Source organism: Cydia amplana, chromosome 21, assembly GCF_948474715.1.
Source record: "Cydia amplana chromosome 21, ilCydAmpl1.1, whole genome shotgun sequence".
Classification (NCBI taxonomy): domain Eukaryota; kingdom Metazoa; phylum Arthropoda; class Insecta; order Lepidoptera; family Tortricidae; genus Cydia; species Cydia amplana.
The window spans coordinates 899,794-921,490 of record NC_086089.1 but is presented as its reverse complement, the minus strand read 5'-3'; the positions used below and the strand labels follow the sequence as shown (position 1 = coordinate 921,490).

The following is a 21,697-nucleotide window of genomic DNA, read 5'->3' as shown; positions in this document are numbered from 1 at the left end:
ACACAGTAAGAGTTAGACCAGCCATTCTCAAAGTGTGTTCCGCGGAACCCTAGGGTTCCGCGACACCACTGCAGGGGTTCCGCAAGAATTTAGAATAATTTAGAATAATAAAATAAGCATAATTATTATGCTTATTAATAAAAAAATACACTTCTAAAAACTATTGTTTTATTGTAGGGTTCCATCAAGTATTTCGCTTTCCAAAAGGGTTCCGTCAAAAAAAAAGATTGAGAACCGCTGAGTTAGACTAAGATAAGGCTGTAACGATTTTGATAGCACACGCAGTGCAGGTGTTATTTTATACATCATAACGTCGTAGAATTTTAACGTTTAAAATAACACATTTGAAAAAGTAGTCGATAAAGCAATCAAACACCGACAGATTATTAATATGTTGTAACATGACATCACTATTTTTGATCTCACATAGACAATTTACGCACACACTTGCATTTCATTTTTGGTCGCACTTTTGAAGATTGACAGTTGTTCTTGTCTATTCTAATTCTATGTTGCAGACCGATCATGTTTTTGCTTATCTAAACTAAAAGGATAAGATAGCTGCGACCTAGATTAAATTTTAATCACGTATTGTTACCCCGTGAGTTCAGACACGATGTTGTCGCGCTACGTGGTGTCGCAGGTGAAGCACAACGGGTACTTCCTGGCGGGGCTCGCGCTGGGGCTGTGGCTGGCGCTGGCGATGGTGCCGCTGGACGACGCGCCGCCATGTGCCGCGCCGCCGCTGCCGGTGCTAGACGACTATGAGCCACAGCGCGAGGAGAGGCCTGATGTGAGTTTGTTGGTTCTTTATTGTTAGCGAGGTCAAGGAACTTGAATGTTGATATGACCTGTGACATGGTTGAAACTGTTTACCTATGTTTCAGCCAATTTTTACACAATTTCAATGTTGATCCTATAGTAGAAGTTATTCAGTGTTATAATCACCTCAGTATGGTAAACGGCTTTAAACACCTTATATTGATAAACCGAACTAGATGTCATATATGAAAGGAAAAGTGACCAAAACCTCCAGTGCCCAGAACTGGAACCAAACCATCTTCTCTTCTGCATTTTTGGCAAACGCTAACTGCTAGGCCAGCATGATAATCGAATCAACTTTTTCTTGTCACTCGTTGCCATGGTTACGTTCTCCTGGGTCACTCTTTAAAACGTGATTTTTGGGCATTTAAATTCATCAAACACGCTTTTTTGTGATACCAAAGAGAATTAAGGAGATGTCTCTGGTGATACTTATAAACCCTTTCCATTGAGGGTCGTCTACCAAGCGTGTCAGAGAAGGTCAAGTACAATATCTTCTAACAAACTATGCTACTATTGTCTCTTGGCTGACCGGACAGAATAACAACAAGAAATAGTTGATCCACCCATCAGCAGTAAAAGGCCTGGGTCCCTTTTTGACCTTGTACTTATTTATCTGATGTTTGCAGCATGCAGCGGTAGCAGCAGGGCGAGCAGTGCAGCGGCCGCGCTACTACAGCACGGAGCTGGGCATGCGCGCGCCGCTGCTGGCCGGCGTGCTGGCTGGCGCGGTGGATGCGCGCTCCGCCGCCATCAACGACACCGCTCATGTCCTGCAGCCAGCGTTGAAGTTCTTCATCACTGCTGATAGCCGCCAGGTCTGTGTACAAGAGTCTTACTTACTATGCTTTGCATTTGTTGACTGACCAGTTTAGTTTTAGTTAAATTTAAATTAGCACAACACTATTTTGTCAGGCTGTACTTTTTTATGCCTCCTAGTTATTATTCTGAATTAGTTAATAAAATGGGTAACAGTGTTAAATGTTGATTTATTTCTCAGAGTTGTAGTTTTATCTTCATCAATATACTGTACTCATGGTGTCTGTATGTCCACCACTATTTCATAGGCTTCTTATCTTATCTAGATTCAATAATGGTTATTTAAATTCAATAATATCTCCATTATTTATACATATTTGAATAGAAACTTATTTCTAAAATGTTATGCTGCACGGCGCGTCATCGTGCACCTTGTCGGATTGCATTAAGGTTGATATTGGGCTGTATCCTTGCGTCAGTTATCGTCTTTAGCGGACAAGGGTTTATTAACACTGCTTGTCATTTAATGTTACCCAATATCAATTTCAAACTAACATGAAAATGTCCACAGGCGTCAAGCGGCCTAGCAAACGTGGTGGGTTTCACAGACTCCCGCGCCCTACTGCGGCCCTTCCACGCGCTCAAGTACCTCGCTGACAACTTCCTCGACGAATACGACTTCTTTTTCTTGAGTGCTGACAACGCTTACATCAACGCGAGGAGATTGAAGCAGCTGGTGGCCAGTATCAGTGTGTCGCAGGATGTGTACATGGGCGTGGTCGAGGGCGACAGCCAGTATTGCTCGCTAGGTATGTAATTATAAGTCTGTTTTTTAATCAACAAGAATGTTTTGTGTAGGTCAACAAGTTTAGAGAAATCTGCCCTAAAATTGACTCTTAATAGGGAATATTACGCGAAAATCTGCGTAGGGGGCGCCACTCCTACGATAAGTCACAATCTAAGGGTCTACCGCAAACGAGAGAGTCGAAATTTTGTTAATATTCGAGCGATAAAGAGGCAGATAGCTGAGTTTTGATTTCGCGTGTCCCGGTAGGCTTTTTGGTAAACAAACCGCCTTGATGTATATCAATGTCATATTTTATTGTCTGTGAAAACTTGTTAAAAACAGTTTAAGGTACAGTATGTATAATCTATGGTATACTTAAGTCGCTAGGGCTGCACTCTGGCGGCAAAACATTGCAGTAATACTCCTTATTACATAGTCTGTTTTTAATCAACTTTAAAAAGATTACAAGAATATTTTGTGTAGGTCAACAAGTTGAGAGACATCCGCCCAAAAATGTATCGCAATTGTCCAAAAATGAGCTATAGAAAGCTCTTGCCCGTTTATGAAGTGAAAACTTCTTTAGCGGCGCTGTGCACTTTTTGAGGTGGGGAAAAAATGTTAAACTCGCGACAGGTCACGTGACCGACAGATTCGACAGATAAGGAGTTTTCACTTCTGTCGGCACTCCCGGAGTGCAACCCGTTGTTTTTTTAGGGTTCCGTACCCAAAGGGTAAAAACGGGACCCTATTACTAAGACTCCGCTGTCCGTCCGTCCGTCCGTCTGTCACCAGGCTGTATCTCACGAACCGTGATAGCTAGACAGTTGAAATTTTCACAGATGATGTATTTCTGTTGCCGCTATAACAACAAATACTAAAAACAGAATAAAATAAAGATTTAAGTGGGGCTCCCATACAACAAACGTGATTTTTGACCGAAGTTAAGCAACGTCGGGCGGGGTCAGTACTTGGATGGGTGACCGTTTTTTTGCTTGTTTTTTTTTGCTTGTTTTGCTCTATTTTTTGTTGATGGTGCGGAACCGCACTTGGCCGGTTTTTTTAATAATTGTATTGTTTGTTAACAGAAAGCGGCATCCTCCTATCGAACAGCGTGCTCCGCGCGGTGCACAACGCGCTCGACTGGTGCGTGCGCAACTCGTACTCCCCGCACCACCACGAGAACCTGGGCCGCTGCGTGCTGCACGCGGCGCGCACGCCCTGCACCAACTCCATGCAGGTACAGCCACCAGATCACACAGGCGTCCACACACTGACGACGGAAGACCCCACAAGGATAGGGCGCCGAACCAGGCTCCGCAGCAGGTATAAATAAATAAACTAGTGGCTCTGTGAGCTGTAGACCTCGCGAGCATAGCTTATTGGGACCGTGCACGATGACAGCGCCACACAGCGGTTTGATCAATCAACAATACAAAGATTTTTTTTTTTAATACTAAGTTTAAGTGAAAAAAAAAATACAAAAAGTTATGTCTTACTGGGGATCGAACCCAGACTTTCTGTGTGCAAACAAAAAAGCGGCCAAGTGCGAGTCGGACTCGCCCATGAAGGGTTCCGTATTTAGGCGATTTATGACGTATAAAAAAAAAAACTACTTACTAGATCTCGTTCAAACCAATTTTCGGTGGAAGTTTACATGGTAATGTACATCATATATTTTTTTTAGTTTTATCATTCTCTTATTTTAGAAGTTACAGGGGGGGGGACACACATTTTACCACTTTGGAAGTGTCTCTCGCGCAAACTATTCAGTTTAGAAAAAAATGATATTAGAAACCTCAATATCATTTTTGAAGACCTATCCATAGATACCCCACACGTATGGGTTTGATGAAAAAAAATTCGAGTTTCAGTTCGAAGTATGGGGAACCCCAAAAATTTATTGTTTTTTTTCTATTTTTGTGTGAAAATCTTAATGCGGTTCACAGAATACATCTACTTACCAAGTTTCAACAGTACAGTTCTTATAGTTTCGGAGAAAAGTGGCTGTGACATACGGACGGACAGACAGACGGACAGACGGACAGACAGACAGACATGACGAATCTATAAGGGTTCCGTTTTTTGCCATTTGGCTACGGAACCCTAAAAAGCGATTGTTTACAAAATGCGCCATGATAGTTCTTAGCTAAGCTGACGAAATTCGGCTACTCATTCTCGAGTACAAACTAAATATCTAAATACCGCCTAAACCAGCAATACAATTTTTCTGCATTTTTTGCCATTCACTATGTAAATATGTCTCAAAAAGAAAATACTCTTATGATATCGATACGACTATTTGTTTAAGCGCGAGGTATCACAACTCCTCCATTTTTGAAAATTTCCAAAAACGGGATCGACAAAAATTTTTTATTTACTCATAGAATCTGGTTACAAAATTTCACAAGAATCGGTTGAGAATTGTGACCTGTAGAGGAGAACATCCGGACATACAAAAGCAAAATGCCCGAGTCAAAACGTAGACCTTATACGCTTCGGTCAACAAGATTGCCTGTCTAATATCAACCAAATTTATGGGCCATTTTATTTAAAGTTGTCCCCTACTCTTTTTTTTATTTTTCAATTTCTATGTTATTTCTACTCAGAATCACGAGCTCTTTCTATCCTAATAGGAGAAAAAAAGTTTTTCCCATTCCGTTACCATTTTTCATAGACTTTTTATGGCGGTCACGAAATGGAAAGATCGAAAAATATATGGAAATTTTGGGTCACTTTTTTTCTCCTATTAGGATCAAAAGAGCTCATGATTCTGAGTAGAAATAACATAAAAAAATCCCAATTTTGAAAAAAAAAGTGTAGGGGACAACTTTAAATAAAATGGCCCTTATACCATTTATTTATTTATTTTTTGAACAAAGCTTTTGTTGCTCATTGTACAGCTCCAGATATAACGGAAATGCAAAATTAAAATGTCAAGGTTTAAGAAAAAATTAAATGCTGGCCGAATTATAATTATGATTAATTTTTGTTCATTTAATTTTGACGTAAACGTCCTTTTGTATAGGTATTGTCACTTGTCACTTGTTTTTCACACCTTTCATCTTGCAAAAATCCTTTTTAACACGCTTTTATTAGGTCGACCTGTATGTAACTAACATGTAATGGAATCTTGCAAGTTAAATTTGATCCACTTCCCGGTTTCCGATTGAGCTGAAATTTTGCATACACATGTAAGTCGGGTGACAATGCAATATTATGGTACCATCGAGCTGATCTGATGATGGAGACAGGAGGTGGCCATAGGAACTCTGTGATGAAAGAACGCAACCTAATTGTGTTAGGGGTTTTTAGAATTGTCTCGATGAGTATTAGTTGTCTGTCGTAAGAAAAGTACAGTCAGCGATAAAAGCGTGTACCAAAAATGAAATATTTGCCAAAAACTTATTTCTTTTCTCTGCATTTTGTGAGCTATATTTACCTGTCCGTTTTCTTCTGGCCGGTCGGCCCCGCTCGGCGGGTGCTGCTCGCTGAACGCGCGGCACACAGGTGACGGGGACTCGCTAGGCGGGTTCGGCTCACTCAGGGTACGCGCCACCTGTGGTGGAAATATCCATTGATGACAATACAATAATATGGTACTGTCGAACTGATCTGATGATGGAGACAGGAGGTGGCCATAGGAACTCTGTGATGAAACAACGCAACCTAATTGTGTTAGGGGTTTTTAGAATTGTCTCAATGAGTATTAGTTGTCTGTCGTAAGAAAAGTACAGTCAGCGATAAAAGCGTGTACCAAAAATTCAATTATTGCCAAAAACTTATTTTATACAGGGTGAGACCTACGTATCAGCAACTCTATCGGACCCTCTCCAACTGACGCCATCTTTAGCAGACGCCGTGACGGCGCATCCGGCTACACCGCCGCAAATGTACTCGCTCCACGCGTACGTCTCTAGTGTGCTGCTGACGAGGGCCAAGGATGAAACGCGAGCGCTGCGGAGGGCTCTACACCGGGGAATACGCAGTCATCCGCCTGGGTAACTATAACTTTTTGAGTGGATTCATGTACAATTTGGCTTGGTTAAACTTCTTTCGCTAAACATCCAGTTAATGTAATGCTGATTTGCAAATATCTCTTAAGTGATTTCGGTAGCTTTTCGTTTTTATCTTGGATGCCTAAGGGCTCATTTAAACGGCGCGCGAACTCATACGATTTTAGATACATTTCGGACCATTGAGGTGACATCAATTCAGCCGACCGATCAAATGACGCAATGTAATGAAACTCGCATGCGAGTTCTCGCACCGTCTAAAGGAGCCCTAAAGGTACCTTTGCAAAACAGACTTTAAAAGAACAGACGTTTTCCAAAAAGCAGTTAATTTTGCGAATGAGCTTATAACGAAGAGGATGAACCCTTTGAACGCCACGCCTGTGGCGAGTCATAGTGAACCTTGTCGGAATGCACGAAGGTTGATATTAGGCTGAAACTGCGCGCGTCCGTTGACATCTTTGGCGGTCAAAGGGTTAACGACTGGATTTTTCAGAGACATTTTACCAATTTGTTAATTAAACTGTTTAGATGACAACGGTTTCACTCACTTGAATTTTTAGTCGCTATTGGCGACATGTTTCGGGACCTTCCGTTCGGGACCGTTGTCGCCTAATCAGTTTAAAATATGTCTCACCAAAGTTTAATATCGGATTTGTTAATTCATTATATAATTTATAATGTTAATTTCATTAACTTCTCGTAGTATTTAGTATAGATTCCTAAATCTGGAAGAGCGAGGTCTCCTGATACAGGTACTTTATACCTAATAGGAGGACTCGTGTGTTTACCAACTAAGATTGAAATGAAATAAATGATTATCATCATAGCATTTCATAATCATAGCATTTATTCGTGATAAACTATAACATACACAAGTACACAACAAACAGAGAAAATTAAACATAAAATAAATACATAGTTTACCACGAAATGGTCCCGCCTCAGCATAATGCTAACCCAGAAGTTAGCGCTGATCTTCCGGCGAGGCCATTTGTGGGTCACGAAACGAAACGCAGTTGTACGACACGGCCCCATCATAAAACTGAACGCGCCTTAGCGGCGGGAAGTGGACGGCGATCAGCGCCATCTATCTGCCGGTGAGATGTCATGATGACATAAGGCCATGTCGTACAACACGTGCTGATAAAATAACAATTATCTTATCATATTTTCCGATTTCCGAACCGATCGTAATGGAGACATGTTTTAGGTTCCGCAACGGCACTTGGCCGGGCGGGCTGCGCTCGGAGCCCGGGCTGGCGGCGCCGGCGCCAGACTCGCGCTTCGACCACCCGCGCTGGGTCTCCTTCAACCGCTCGCACGCCTACATGCTGGACGATCTCACCTCCGTCCGGCCCCTGCCCCGAGCACACATCGCGGCGCTCGACGTGAGTACTTCACGCCACTTCTCCCCTATACAGATCACTCGCGACCACAGACAATCCAACCTCTAAACATAGCATAGTCGCGCTACCCCCTCTGCCACACATACGGTAGCGTTACTCCATCTTCGAGTCAATCCCGTGCCGTGATTGGTCCGTGTCTTTGAACGGACCAATCACGGCACGGGATTCGCTCACCTCGTCCCCCCGCACCCCCGTATTTTTGGCAGCATCGGTTTCATGAAAGAATTGGCCTAAGCTCAGTCTAGAGGTTGGATTGTCAGTGCTCGCGACTCTCATCCTTTAAAGCAGCGGTCGGCAACCCGCGGCCCGTGAACCTGTCACTTGCGGCCCGCGAGCCTCCCTGGCAATTTTGTATGTAATATTGACAAACGACAATGTCTGATAAAGTCATAAATATTAACAAAGTGCGGCCCGCGTCAACTTCGTTAACTACTATGTGGCCCTTGACTGCTAAAAGGTTGCCGATCGCTGCTCTAAAGTTCTAAACCCATTCACTTAGGGTCGGGTGCACCAAGCCATCTATCATCGTTAAAGCATACATACATATAATCACGCCTATTTCCCGGAGGGGTAGGCAGAGACTGTGGTGTAGTATATACTTAGTACATAAGCATTGCATATAAAAACATGTATCTTGCCCAATTAGATCAGAATAAATCATGATCTTCATCGAAGCTGTTGTTTGATTAACGCCATCCGTACATGGCGACCCTGCCTTTTAAGGCAGCGGTGTCGTTCCGCAAGTGCAAGGTTGAATTAAGATGTGAGATGTGGATGTGTGTCGATGAAGATCATGATTTATTCTGATCTAATTGGGCAAGATACATGTTTTTATATGCAATGCTTACGTACTAAGTATATACTACACCACAAGTACTTCACGCCACTTCTCCCCTATACAGATCACTCGCGACTCTCCTCTAGTTCTAAACCCACCCACAGGCCCTTGGCCCATATGGTGGAAAGATTTGCTGGCTATGGATGAGGTCTTGGTGGGTCAGATGGCAGAGCGCTGGAGTATCGATCCAGAGGCCCACCCGAGACAGTAATTTTTAGGGTTCCGTACCCAAAGGGTAAAATAGTTTAGGCGGCTCTGAATAGTTTGCGCGAGAGACACTTCCAAAGTGGTAAAATGTGTGTCCCCCCCCCTGTAACTTCTAAAATAAGAGAATGATAAAACTAAAAAAAATATATGATGTACATTACCATGCAAACTTCCACCAAAAGTTGGTTTGAATGAAATCTAGTAAGTAGTTTTTTTTTAATACGTCAAAATCCCCTAAATACGGAACCCTTCATGGGCGAGTCCGACTCGCACTTGGCCGCTTTTTTTTTTGTTTGTTTTGCTCTATTTTTTGTTGATGGTGCGGAACCCTCCGTGCGCGAGTCCTACTCGCACTTGGCCGGTTTTTCCACTTTTAAATTTATTCTAAGCCATCCACTTAAGGTCGGTTGCACCAAGCTATCTGTCATCGTTCAAGCGTTCTCTAAATTTGATCGTATGAGAAGCTTCATAGTTCACTGATGAGTGGCTCAATCAGCCTGCTTATAGAGAGTATTACGCGAAATCTTCCTTAGGGGGCGCCACTTTCACAATCGGTCACAATCTAAGGGTCTACCGCAAACGAGAGAGTCGAAATTATGCTATCGAACCTCTTATCACTTTTGCATATTCGAGCGATAAAGAGGCAGATAGCTGAGTTTCGATTTCGCGTTTCCCAGTAGGCCCTTTGTAAACAAACCGCCTTGATGTTTCAATGTCATATTTTATTGTCTCTGAAAATTTGTCAAAAAACAGTTAAAGGTATGGCATACGAAAGGCGCTAGAGTTGCGCTCTGGCGGCAGAACATTGCAGTAATACTCCCTATTTGTTAACTTGAGATTGGATAAGATCGGGATCTTTTAGGATGTAATCAGAATATCAGTATAGTATTTTATACAATCGTGAGATAACTACAAAAATAATACTTCTTTTTATAACCCAATTGTTAGAATGTGTCGTCAGTACAATGATTTAGTATCACAACATAGAGACATCGACATTTTCAACTCACGGCTAGCGGTTTTCAAGAGGCAAGTCGTTAAGGTTCTTGGCCACCATACTACACAACAACAATAGTAAGCAATTTAACATGTTAAGATCATTTATGTAATTTAATAATTAAGTCGGTTTAAAGATATTTTTATTTCTCAAAAAGAATAACAGTAGTAGTTAAGTAGTAGTGTTTTTTTTATAATTTTAGGATAGTTTTTGCTCGTTATTATTTATTGTTCTTGCCGTGCTCACTTATTTTGGGTGGCATTTCTATACAAAGCCTACCACTTTTATTGTAATCATGTATTGAATGTCGTCTGTATAGTGTGCCTTATAAATAAATAAATAAAATAAATAAATAAATGGAGAGCTTTTCAGTCGAGTACCGAACTGTGTTTAGGCAACGAAGCTTGCTGAGTTGCCTAAGTAAGGTACGCGATATATATATTGTTTCAGATGGTGTGGGAGACGGCCCGCGCTTGGGCGCTGCGGCAGTTCGGCGCGCGCGACGCGGCGCTCGTAGAGGGCGCGCTGCGCTGGGAGCCCGCCACCGCGCTGCGGTACAGGCTGCTGCTGAGGCTCACGGGAGACAAGGACAGTGGACAGGTAAAACCACAGAATAAGTAATAGTATTATCATCAGTGATCGGGGATTTCCATGCCACTTGGGGTGAATGACCTCAATCATTATGCTAGTATAGATATGCCGCGGGAATCCGGGATTTTTGTGCGATATAGGAGAGTGTTTTGGCATGTTACTGTTAATCAATTAATCATGCATTGCATATATTATTAATATTAATAATTGAAAATTTGATTACAGATCAATTGAATATATCAATAAAACCACTAAGCTCGCATTACCTTATCAGTTTTGCATTGCCTTTCAACGACCGAGTCGAGACCCATGTTTTTTACAGTCCTTTATTTTATAATAGTAGTTTATGCAACAGTGATATAATAAGGGTTCTTAAAATTCAAGGGTCGAAGTTACAAAACGAGACGTAGTCGAGTTTTGTAAAAAAAGACCCGAGAATTTTAAGAACCAATTATGAGCTGTTGCATACATTACTTTTTCTATGACAGCTGCAGCAAAAAAAAAAAAAAAAAAAAAAAAAAAAAAAAAAAAAAAAAAAAAAGTTATTATTAAAAAAAAAAGAGATTATTAAAAAAAAAGAGTTATTATTAAAAAAAAAGAGTTATTATTAAAAAAAAAGAGTTATTATTAAAAAAAAAGAGTTATTATTTAAAAAAAATTGAGTTATTATTTAAAAAAAAAAGAGTTATTATTGTAAATGAAAACATACCGCTTTCAATCAAGATGATCGGAACTTGTATCTTTAAAAAAAATAAAGCAGTTGTATTATACTCATAAGATGACTGCTAGCAGTCATCTTATGAGCCTATAGACAAAGCATTCAAATGACATTGCTTTAGATATCACTGTCAGTCATTTAATTGACACATTTAAGTGCTGGAGTAGAAAAACGAATTATCAACACCGAAATAGCGTTTACTTTTCGAACAGTTTTGTTCCTATCGCGGGCCAAGTGGCGTATCCATATTACCATTTCGACTTGATATCCCGCGGTGCGGCATAGAAATCCCCGATCACTGATTATCATACAGAACGGACACGCACCGCCCCGCCCCGATTCGGATTACCTCGCCCGCGACTGGCCGCGACATGAATGTGTGCGTAAGTCGCTCTACTGAGAGCATGTCAGGATTCCGTCAGAAACTCAATGACGCGTGTACAGACATATAAACGCAAATCATTTTTGATGTATGGCGTGTCCGCCCTGTGGGTAAAACAAAGTTTTAGTGGAAAGTAAAACAGTTATAATCAGAGATTGGCGGGGGTGAGCTATTTACCTTATAATTTGACAAGTCTTACGTCATATTATAAGGAAAATAGCTCACCCCCGCCGATCTCTGGTTATGATTCTAAGAACAGTCGCCATCAGTTACATCGGAGCGGCCGAGGTGCTGAAAAATATCTGAACACGCACTCTAACGCCGTGACAATATAGGCGTGTTCAGATATTTATGAGCACCTTGGCCACTGCGATATAATATCTGATGGCGACCGTACATATTTAGTTTTCAGTCATCAAATGGGAAATGGGACGAAATTTGAGAAAAGTACTAGGCGAAATGGAACTAAACGATTATTTTTAATACAAAACTTCGTTCACGGAACACTTATGGGATCACTTTGGTCTTGCAAATCGTTTAAAAAACAATTTGGAACAGTTATAGCAATTACCACCACTAATATTGTAAATAAGTCAAAAAGTACTTTGAGCATCATCTATTTTGCGTTACCCTCAAAAATTGTTTGTGGAATGGGGCAAAGCTGTAACATATTAATTCTGTTGACAGGCAGTCCGTCTTCGGCAGTTGGAAGTGGTCCGCCCGTTAGGCGCGGCGCGGCTGGCCCCTGTTCCGTACGTCACCGAGTCCGCACGGCTGGCATTGGTGTTGCCTGTGCTACTTACACAACATGCGTTAGTACCTTGCTTAGTCGTTAGTCCATCTTTAAATTCATCATTAAATCTAAAATAACATAACACTTCACGTACCTAAATGTGCAGTTATGGGTCCTAAGCGCTACTTGCACCATTCACCTAATTCGGGGTTAACCGTATATACCTGGAGTTATCATGGTTACCTATACAATTTGACACTAGGTTAACGGTTTAACCGCTTAACCGCGTGTTAGTGGGATGGTGCAAGTGGGCCTAAAGCTTTGGATTCCTCCGAAAACGGTGCCGTCATATGACGGCCGTCATATAGCGGCAGCAAAAGACGGCCGTCTTTACGGTGGCGACATGTGGAAAGTACCACGGCGTCATAACACACCGTCATCCACCAAGGTCAAAGCGGCAAATTTGAAAAATGTAGGCGCGATGGGATAACGTCCCATAGAAAATTTGAATTTCGCGCCTTTTCCTACTGACAAGATTTGCTCGATCATCTATAATTTACTTGGAGGATGAAATATCATCAGAAGAGGAAAATAATCGTAGTACGGAATCATTTATTCAAATCTCGTGTCATTTATTCAAAATGGCGTCACCGCTATCTAATAAAACGTTCACGAAACTATCGACACCGTCATGACGGCCGTCATCTTACGTTACGTTGACAATCAACGTAACGTAACGCCGTCTAGGAAACCGCGCCATCTTGTTTACATAGACAACGTTCTAGTGACGTCAGTCAACGCTATATAGCGGCCGTAATATGACGGCACCGTTTTCGGAGGAATCCAAAGCTTAAGGCGTATAAACAAAGAATACTTATGATGAAAATATTCATGATGGGGTCGAGTGACTAAGTCTTCTCAAAGGTCGCTTGAGGCGATTATTATATTTTATGTCAATTTAAAATAAGCTTAAATTTTACTGATTTAGACGACAGACGAGATTTTAAGTAGGTTGAACTTTTAGCTAAAATAAGGATGCTAAGCACGAAGAACTTCGTGCATTGACCCGCCATTTCATATCTCTGTCGCACAATTATATTGCTGTCTCGCTTCTGACGGCAGTCAATGCCAATGTGCGAGCTGGACAGCGTGCGATAAAGACAGAATATGACGGGTCAATGTACTTAGTTCTTCGTGCGCAGCATCCTAGCTTTAGTTAAATCTAATACCTTTAAACGAGCAATTCCTGCATATTTATTTATTTATTTATTTATGTATATATTTCGGGGATCTCGGAAACGGCTCTAACGATTTCGATGAAATTTGCTTTACGGGGGTTTTCGGGGGCGTAAAATCGATCTAGCTAGGTCTTATCTCTGGGAAAACGCGCATTTTCGAGTTTTTATATGTTTTGTCACCCAGATATTTTTAGGGTTCCGTAGCCAAATGGCAAAAAACGGAACCCTTATAGATTCGTCATGTCTGTCTGTCTGTCTGTCCGTCTGTCCGTCTGTCTGTCCGTCCGTATGTCACAGCCACTTTTCTCCGAAACTATAAGAACTATACTGTTGAAACTTGGTAAGTAGATGTATTCTGTGAACCGCATTAAGATTTTCACACAAAAATAGAAAAAAAACAATAAATTTTTGGGGTTCCCCATACTTCGAACTGAAACTCAAAAATTTTTTTTTCATCAAACCCATACGTGTGGGGTATCTATGGATAGGTCTTCAAAAATGATATTGAGGTTTCTAATATCATTTTTTTCTAAACTGAATAGTTTGCGCGAGAGACACTTCCAAAGTGGTAAAATGTGTGTCCCCCCCCCCTCTAACTTCTAAAATAAGAGAATGATAAAACTAAAAAAAATATATGATGTACATTACCATGTAAACTTCCACCGAAAATTGGTTTGAACGAGATCTAGTAAGTAGTTTTTTTTTTATACGTCATAAATCGCCTAAATACGGAACCCTTCATGAGCGAGTCCGACTCGCACTTGGCCGCTTTTTTGTTATCAGTGAACAGCAACAATTGGAAGACGCTGCTGCCTTCCTCACGCGCTACGAGGCCGTCTGTCTGAACAAGGATAAGAACACTAATCTGGTTATAGTAAGTTTTGTTGCAATGGGTTTTTGAAGTGAAAACTTCTTTAGCGGCGCTGTGCACTTTTTGTGATGGGGAAAAAATGTCAAACTCGAGACAGCGTAAGGCGATCACGTGACCGTAAGGGGCGTAAGGTTTAGATGGCCACTCATAATTTAGATGGCATTTAAATCAATAAAGAAAAACTCAATGTTATTTGACATTTATGTTGCGGTCTCCTTTTCGAGACTCTTTACCTATGTTCAAATAATTTGACGTTGTCATGGCAGTGTGTAAATAAACATGTCAATGAAAAAGTGTGATCTTATTTGAGAATGATAATAATATATAATAAATAAATAGAATACCTCCGCTAAACGTATGTATCGTGTTATCGGGCGTCGGTAACATAGTGAGGTGAGTTTGCACTTCTATCGGCACTCCCGGAGTGCAACCCGTTGTTGTTTTTTTCAAGCAATCGGGCTCTCTAATCTTTTACAAGCTTTTATTCAACTGAAATGTTTGTAACTCGGTAAGTTTTCTTCGAAATTTGCAAACCATCACTGACATACAGTTAGCAGCAGAAGTTGCTAAGCGGGCGAGGTGTTCAAAATTATTTTAACACGCTCTTATTCTCTTAACAATAAAGTCGCGTCAAGATCATTTTGAACACCTGGCTCGCTGAGCAACTTCTGCTCCTGACTGTACTTATAAAAGACCGATTACAATGTAATGTAATATTATCATCATATTGAGTAGATCTGATGATAGGAACTGTGATAAAACAACGTAAAATCTCTTGGTTTGTTACAATTGTCTCAATTAATAGTTGATGACTAATGTCTATGTAAAGAATCAGTCAGCGATAAAAGTTTGTTTCTAAAGTGATGACTATCTTTTATATTAAAAGTATTTTGGCAAAAATTTAATTTTTGGTACACGCTTTTATCGCTGACTGTACTTTTCTTACGACAGACAACTAATACTCATCGAGACAATTCTAAAAACCCCTAATACAATTAGGTTGCGTTGTTTCATCACAGAGTTCCTATGGCCACCTCCTGTCTCCATCATCAGATCAGTTCGACAGTACCATATTATTGTATTGTCATCAGAACTACATACAGCTGCCAATTTTCATGACGCTACGATCCTTGGAAGATGGTTAAATTAGTTACCTTAGATTCCATTACATAGTTAGTTACATACAGGTCGACCTAATAAAAGCTTGTTAAAAATTACATTAACTTGACTTCAACCTTATAGGTACTAGTGACAGAAGGCACGGAACCAGAACAGGCATCCTCGCTTCGCTCGGCCGCCGCGGCCACAGCCAATAGGCACCGCGCCAACATAGAGGTCCTGTCAGCCACACTGTCGTCTGCAGACGAGACCGAGTTACAACGAGCGGCGCGCGCTGGAAGAGCAGCTTTAGAGGTACCTAACAATCAACGTCTCGTACAGAAATATTTTGAAGAAAGAATTTGAAGTTTACATTTGCGAAATGCTAAAGTTAGAGTAATTTTTTCCTCCCTACAAAATAGTTGTTGCTTGATGTGTAAATGATTCACAACAGTTGCATACATGACTAATTCAACTGAAAAACTATGACTATCACGCGTTAAGCTTTGGATTCCTCCGAAAACGGTGCTGTCATATGACGGCCGTCATATAGCGGCCGCAAAAGACGGCCGTCTTTACGGTGGCGACATGTGGAAAGTACCACGGCGTCATAACACACCGTCATCCACCAAGATCAAAGCGGCAAATTTGAAAAATGTAGGCGCGATGGGATAACGTCCCATAGAAAATTTGAATTTCGCGCCTTTTCCTACTGACAAGATTTGCTTGATCATCTATAATTTACTTGGAGGATGAAATATCATCAGAAGAGGAAAATAATTGTAGTACGGAATCACTTATTCAAATCTCGTGTCATTTATTCCAAAATGGCGTCACCGCTATCTAATAAAACGTTCACGAAACTATCGACACCGTCATGACGGCCGTCATCTTACGTTACGTTGGCAATCAACGTAACGTAACGCCGTCTAGGAAACCGCGCCATCTTGTTTACATAGACAACGTTCTAGTGACGTCAGTCAACGCTATATAGCGGCCGTAATATGACGGCACCGTTTTCGGAGGAATCCAAAGCTTTATTCGCGAGATACAAAGATTACTGTTAATTATATTTTGTCAACTATTAAAGTAGACCTTATCATAGCATAGCCTGATATTGTCTTATTATCTTATCCCTGTATTTTCTTGGTTTCTCTACTAAAAGCAGGCGTGGCTCCGCACAAGTACCTACAAGTACATGCGGCCCACACCAATTTTGGTGTCTAGCCATAGCAGTTGCCGCGCACCGCTAAGGAACGGACGCCTGCTCGCGCTTGCGCCACCTAGCGGTCATATCTGTCGTAATAGACGCGTTTTGTTAAGCTTTGGATTCCTCCGAAAACGGTGCCGTCATATTACGGCCCCTATATAGCGTTGACTGACGTCACTAGAACGTTGTCTATGTAAACAAGATGGCGCGGTTTCCTAGACGGCGTTACGTTACGTTGATTGTCAACGTAACGTAAGATGACAGCCGTCATGACGGTGTCGATAGTTTCGTGAACGTTTTATTAGATAGCGGTGACGCCATTTTGAATAAATGACACGAGATTTGAATAAATGATTCCGTACTACGATTATTTTCCTCTTCTGATGATATTTCATCCTCCAAGTAAATTATAGATGATCAAGCAAATCTTGTCAGTAGGAAAAGGCGCGAAATTCTAATTTTCTATGGGACGTTATCCCATCGCGCCTACATTTTTCAAATTTGCCGCTTTGACCTTGATGGATGACGGTGTGTTATGACGCCGTGGTACTTTCCACATGTCGCCACCGTAAAGACGGCCGCTATATGACGGCCGTCATATGACGGCACCGTTTTTGGAGGAATCCAAAGCTTTAGAGAGTGAATCTTCTGTACCTAGTACTATTATTTATTCTGTGCTAAAGTATCGTAAAACTTGTAAACAGGCGGGGCTGGCGAGGTTGCCGCGCGACGCGCTCGTCCTGCTCGCTGACATCGCCATGGAGTTTAACGAGGAATTTCTCAACCGGGTAAGGTTATGTTTACTTTGAACCTGGGCAATATCATGAGGTAGATTGGTGGTCACTGGACACAGTAAGAGCTTTGCATAGTGTTAAAACCTTAAATATCAAAATGTGGACGTGAAGTAGGGCAATATTTTGCGCAGTAGATTGAGATATGTTCTGTCAAACGTTAGCGCTTAAAAATCTAGTTAACTCATATAATATACGGAGCTGTACAGCGCCATTTACTTTCATCATCTAATCTGCGGCTAAAATATTCACCAATTTACACTTCTTTGTGTTATTTTGTCTATGATAATATCTGGAAGACCGAGCTTTGCTCGGAAAACATAAAAACTAAAAAAATGATCGTGTTCCCAGAGATAACAGCTAGCAGGATCGATTTTTCGCCCCCGAATATAGAAAATCTCCATATAGCAAATTTCATTGAAATCGTTAGAACCGTTTCCGGAATCCTCGAAATATATGTATATACATATAAATAAATAAATATACAAGAATTGCTCGTTTAAAGGTATTACATTTTGTCTATGATATAGTGTGAAATAATGTTATTCCAGGCCCGTATGAACAGTATATCGGGCGTGCAATGGTTCCTGCCGTCTGCGTTCGCCCGCTACAACACGTACACGCACCCTAAGGTGGTCGCGCCCGACGGCTCGCGGCCGCAGCACCACACGGGCCGTTTCACGCCCCGGGACCCCGTCCTGGCTGTGTATAAACAGGATTATATGCAAGGTACACTTATGGAACACATATAGATTTCCATTTAAAGTGAACTTTTTTCGACCAAAACATCGTACGGGGTACTGTACACACAGGGACCCCGTACTGGCTGTGTATAAACAGGATTATATGCAAGGTACACTTATGGAACACATATGGATTTCCATTTAAAGTGAACTTTTCTCGACCAAAACATCGTACGGGGTACTGTACACACAGGGACCCCGTCCTGGCTGTGTATAAACAGGATTATATGCAAGGTACACTTATGGAACACATGGATTTCCATTTAAAGTGAACTTTTCTCGACCAAAACATCGTACGGGGAACTGTACACACAGGGACCCCGTCCTGGCTGTGTATAAACAGGATTATATGCAAGGTACACTTATGGAACACATGGATTTCCATTTAAAGTGAACTTTTCTCGACCAAAACATCGTACGGGGAACTGTACACACAGGGACCCCGTCCTGGCTGTGTATAAACAGGATTATATGCAAGGTACACTTATGGAACACATGGATTTCCATTTAAAGTGAACTTTTCTCGACCAAAACATCGTACGGGGTACTGTACACACAGGGACCCCGTCCTGGCTGTGTATAAACAGGATTATATGCAAGGTACACTTATGGAACACATGGATTTCCATTTAAAGTGAACTTTTCTCGACCAAAACATCGTACGGGGTACTGTACACACAGGGACCCCGTCCTGGCTGTGTATAAACAGGATTATATGCAAGGTACACTTATGGAACACATATAGATTTCCATTTAAAGTGAACTTTTCTCGACCAAAACATCGTACGGGGAACTGTACACACAGGGACCCCGTCCTGGCTGTGTATAAACAGGATTATATGCAAGGTACACTTATGGAACACATGGATTTCCATTTAAAGTGAACTTTTCTCGACCAAAACATCGTACGGGGTACTTTACACCCATGGACCCCGTCCTGGCAGTGTATAAACAGGACTATATGCAAGGTACAGTCAGCAGCAGAAGTTGCTAAGCGGATGAGGTGTTCAAAATGATATTGACGTGACTTTATTGTTAAAAAAATAAGAGCGCGTCAAGGTAATTTTGAACACCTCATCCGCTTAGCAACTGCTGCTGCTGACTGTACACTTATGAAACATATGGATTTACATTTAAAGTGAACTTTTCTCCACCAAAACATCGTACGGGGTAAGTACTTTACGCCCAGGGATCCCGTCCTGGCTATGTATAAACAAGATTATATGCAAGGTACACTCATGAAACTCATATGGATTTACATTTAAGTAAAGGGAACTTTTCTCGACCAAAACATCGTACGGGGTACTGGCTGTGTATAATAAACAGGATTATAATATATGCAAGGTACACTTACGGAACACTTATGGATTTACATTTAAAGTGAACTTTTCTCGACCAAAACATCGTACGGGGTACTATACACACAGGGACCCCGTACTGGCTGTGTATAAACAGGATTATATGCAAGGTACACGCATGAAACACATATGGATTTACATTTAAAGTAATCTTTTCTACATCAAAACATCGTACGGGGTACTTTACGCCCAGAGACCTCGTACTGGCAGTGTATAAACAGGATTTATATGCAAACTATGTACATAATTTATCTAAATATAGTCGGTCAAAACAATTTGTCACTAAATAGGAACAAAAAAAATTATACTCATCCTTTTCTTTTGGGTGCTAGTACTAGTGTAAGACAAAGATAGTATGATTTTTGTTTAGTTTGAAATGAGACAGTCCTTTGACAAACTATAGCTAAAGCACGTTTATAATTGATTCCCTACTTATCCGACAATCACAGCATGCATTATAAATTAAAACATCAATTTAGACGTGTTCTGTTTAAATTCACAGCCGCATCCGATTGGCGCGCCAGCGGAGGCTCTGAGTCGGCCTCAGCGGCCTCAATACTTGCGGCCTCGCGGCTGCGAGCACTGCGCGCGCCCGAGCCCGGCCTCGTGTTACAGCCGTCGGCCCCTCCCTGCCGATACAGCGAGGTATTGTCATAGATAACCAGACTACGGGGTTATTGACAGGTGGTACCGGCCTCAGCCTCCATCCTAGCGGCCTCGAGACTGCGGGCATCGGCCCCGCCCTATCGATACAGTCAGGTATAGTCATAGCTAGACTACAGGGTTAGGTGTTCACAGTCGGGAGTCGGTCTCGTGCTGCAGAAGTCGATTATCACTCGTCATAATACGTCTCGAGGATCATCTACAGAAGCAAGACCATTACAGCCAATGCTCGCCAGATTATTAAATCTAATTATGATGGTTTATTTATTTTTAGTTCAAAATTAAATAGCGGAGCCATGGGAGTTTGCAAGAACTACAGCTCATAGGGCAACTACTTTATTAATAACTAGTTACCCGCCCCGGCTTCGCACGGATTACACAAAACCTTAATAAACCTTAATAATACCTAAACCTTCCTCAAGAATCACTATCGACAGGCGAAAACCGCATGAAAATCCGTTAGTAGTTTTTGAGTTTATCGCGAACATACACACACACAAACAGACAGACGCGGCGGGAGACTATGTTTTGTAAGGTGTAGCGATTTCATATACTCGTATTCACAAAAACATGTCTTCCTCTCTGGTTTTCTATAAGTAAATACCATAGAGAAAAAATACATAGATTGCTCACTCCATACATCAGTTTTGAAAACAAAAAAACTATTAATTTCAGTGTCTACATCTAGCATCGAGTAGCGGAACTATCAGTACTGCTACTTGACAATCAGTACTGATAGTTCCGTTACTCGATGCTAGATGTAGACACTGAAATTAATAGTCTTTTTGGTATCAAAACTGATGTAGGGAGTGAGCACTCTATGTCTTCTTAATACAAATTTTCAAATTTCACATATTTTATTGCGTTTCATGTGTAGGTACATTTGATGCTTATATATAGCTTAAAGCTAAGTAGTCTCAACATGAACCCTGAGAGGGTATAGCAACATTAAATATGCATTATAAACAATATATGAACTAACTATCTTGATTCGTAAAGTAGATGGTACATGATACCCTGTCAGGGCATTGCAAAATCTCTTAAACTCCTAAGTTAGTACAAACGTCATGCATATAGGGTTTTTTTTAAACAATACTCAATACTCTTTGGTAATACATTATTTCTGTCGTCTGTTACAGAACCGCGGCTCATGTCTGTCGAAACTACGCGAAGCGGGAGAGTTCGAGCTGCTCGAGTTGGGCGCGAAGCACGCGCTCGCCAAACTCGAACTCGAGGTGAAAGCCGAACTCGAGTGATACTCGAGTGATATCAATATGTCATCAGTGTAGCGAAGTGTAGCGTAGCGTAGCGCAGTCAACAGCAGAAGTCACTACTTTAACTCACATTTATAGACGGGTCGAAACGTCTGTAAATAAAGGTAATAATAGTTATTTGTACAACAAGAGATCAAAGTTTGATATTTCTTCGAGTGCTTATTTTGAGTCCCGCGCAAGCGAAAGATTCTATAATAC

At 41.3% G+C, this 21,697-nt stretch overlaps 1 protein-coding gene across 1 annotated transcript; it reads left to right on the top strand.

Moving 5' to 3' along the window:
• Nucleotides 1–517: 517 nt before the first annotated feature.
• Nucleotides 518–21,512, top strand: LOC134658022 (chondroitin sulfate synthase 2). The gene is made up of 14 exons (XM_063513624.1): nucleotides 518–793; nucleotides 1,452–1,640; nucleotides 2,153–2,390; nucleotides 3,454–3,605; nucleotides 6,161–6,366; nucleotides 7,592–7,769; nucleotides 10,280–10,429; nucleotides 12,208–12,332; nucleotides 14,275–14,365; nucleotides 15,605–15,775; nucleotides 17,375–17,458; nucleotides 18,013–18,190; nucleotides 20,065–20,207; nucleotides 21,365–21,512. Exons 1-14 carry the CDS (start codon nucleotides 617–619, stop codon nucleotides 21,479–21,481), a joined length of 2,199 nt encoding a protein of 732 aa, XP_063369694.1. The 5' UTR covers nucleotides 518–616; the 3' UTR covers nucleotides 21,482–21,512.
• Nucleotides 21,513–21,697: the final 185 nt, after the last annotated feature.

Coding starts and splice junctions, on each gene's coding strand:
- LOC134658022 (XM_063513624.1), top strand. CDS start 617: ATGTTGTCGCGCTACGTGGTGTCGCAGGTGAAGCACAACGGGTACTTC. Junction 12,333..14,274: donor GTGCTACTTACACAACATGC/GTTAGTACCTTG, acceptor TTTTGTTATCAG/TGAACAGCAACAATTGGAAG. Junction 17,459..18,012: donor ACGAGGAATTTCTCAACCGG/GTAAGGTTATGT, acceptor ATGTTATTCCAG/GCCCGTATGAACAGTATATC.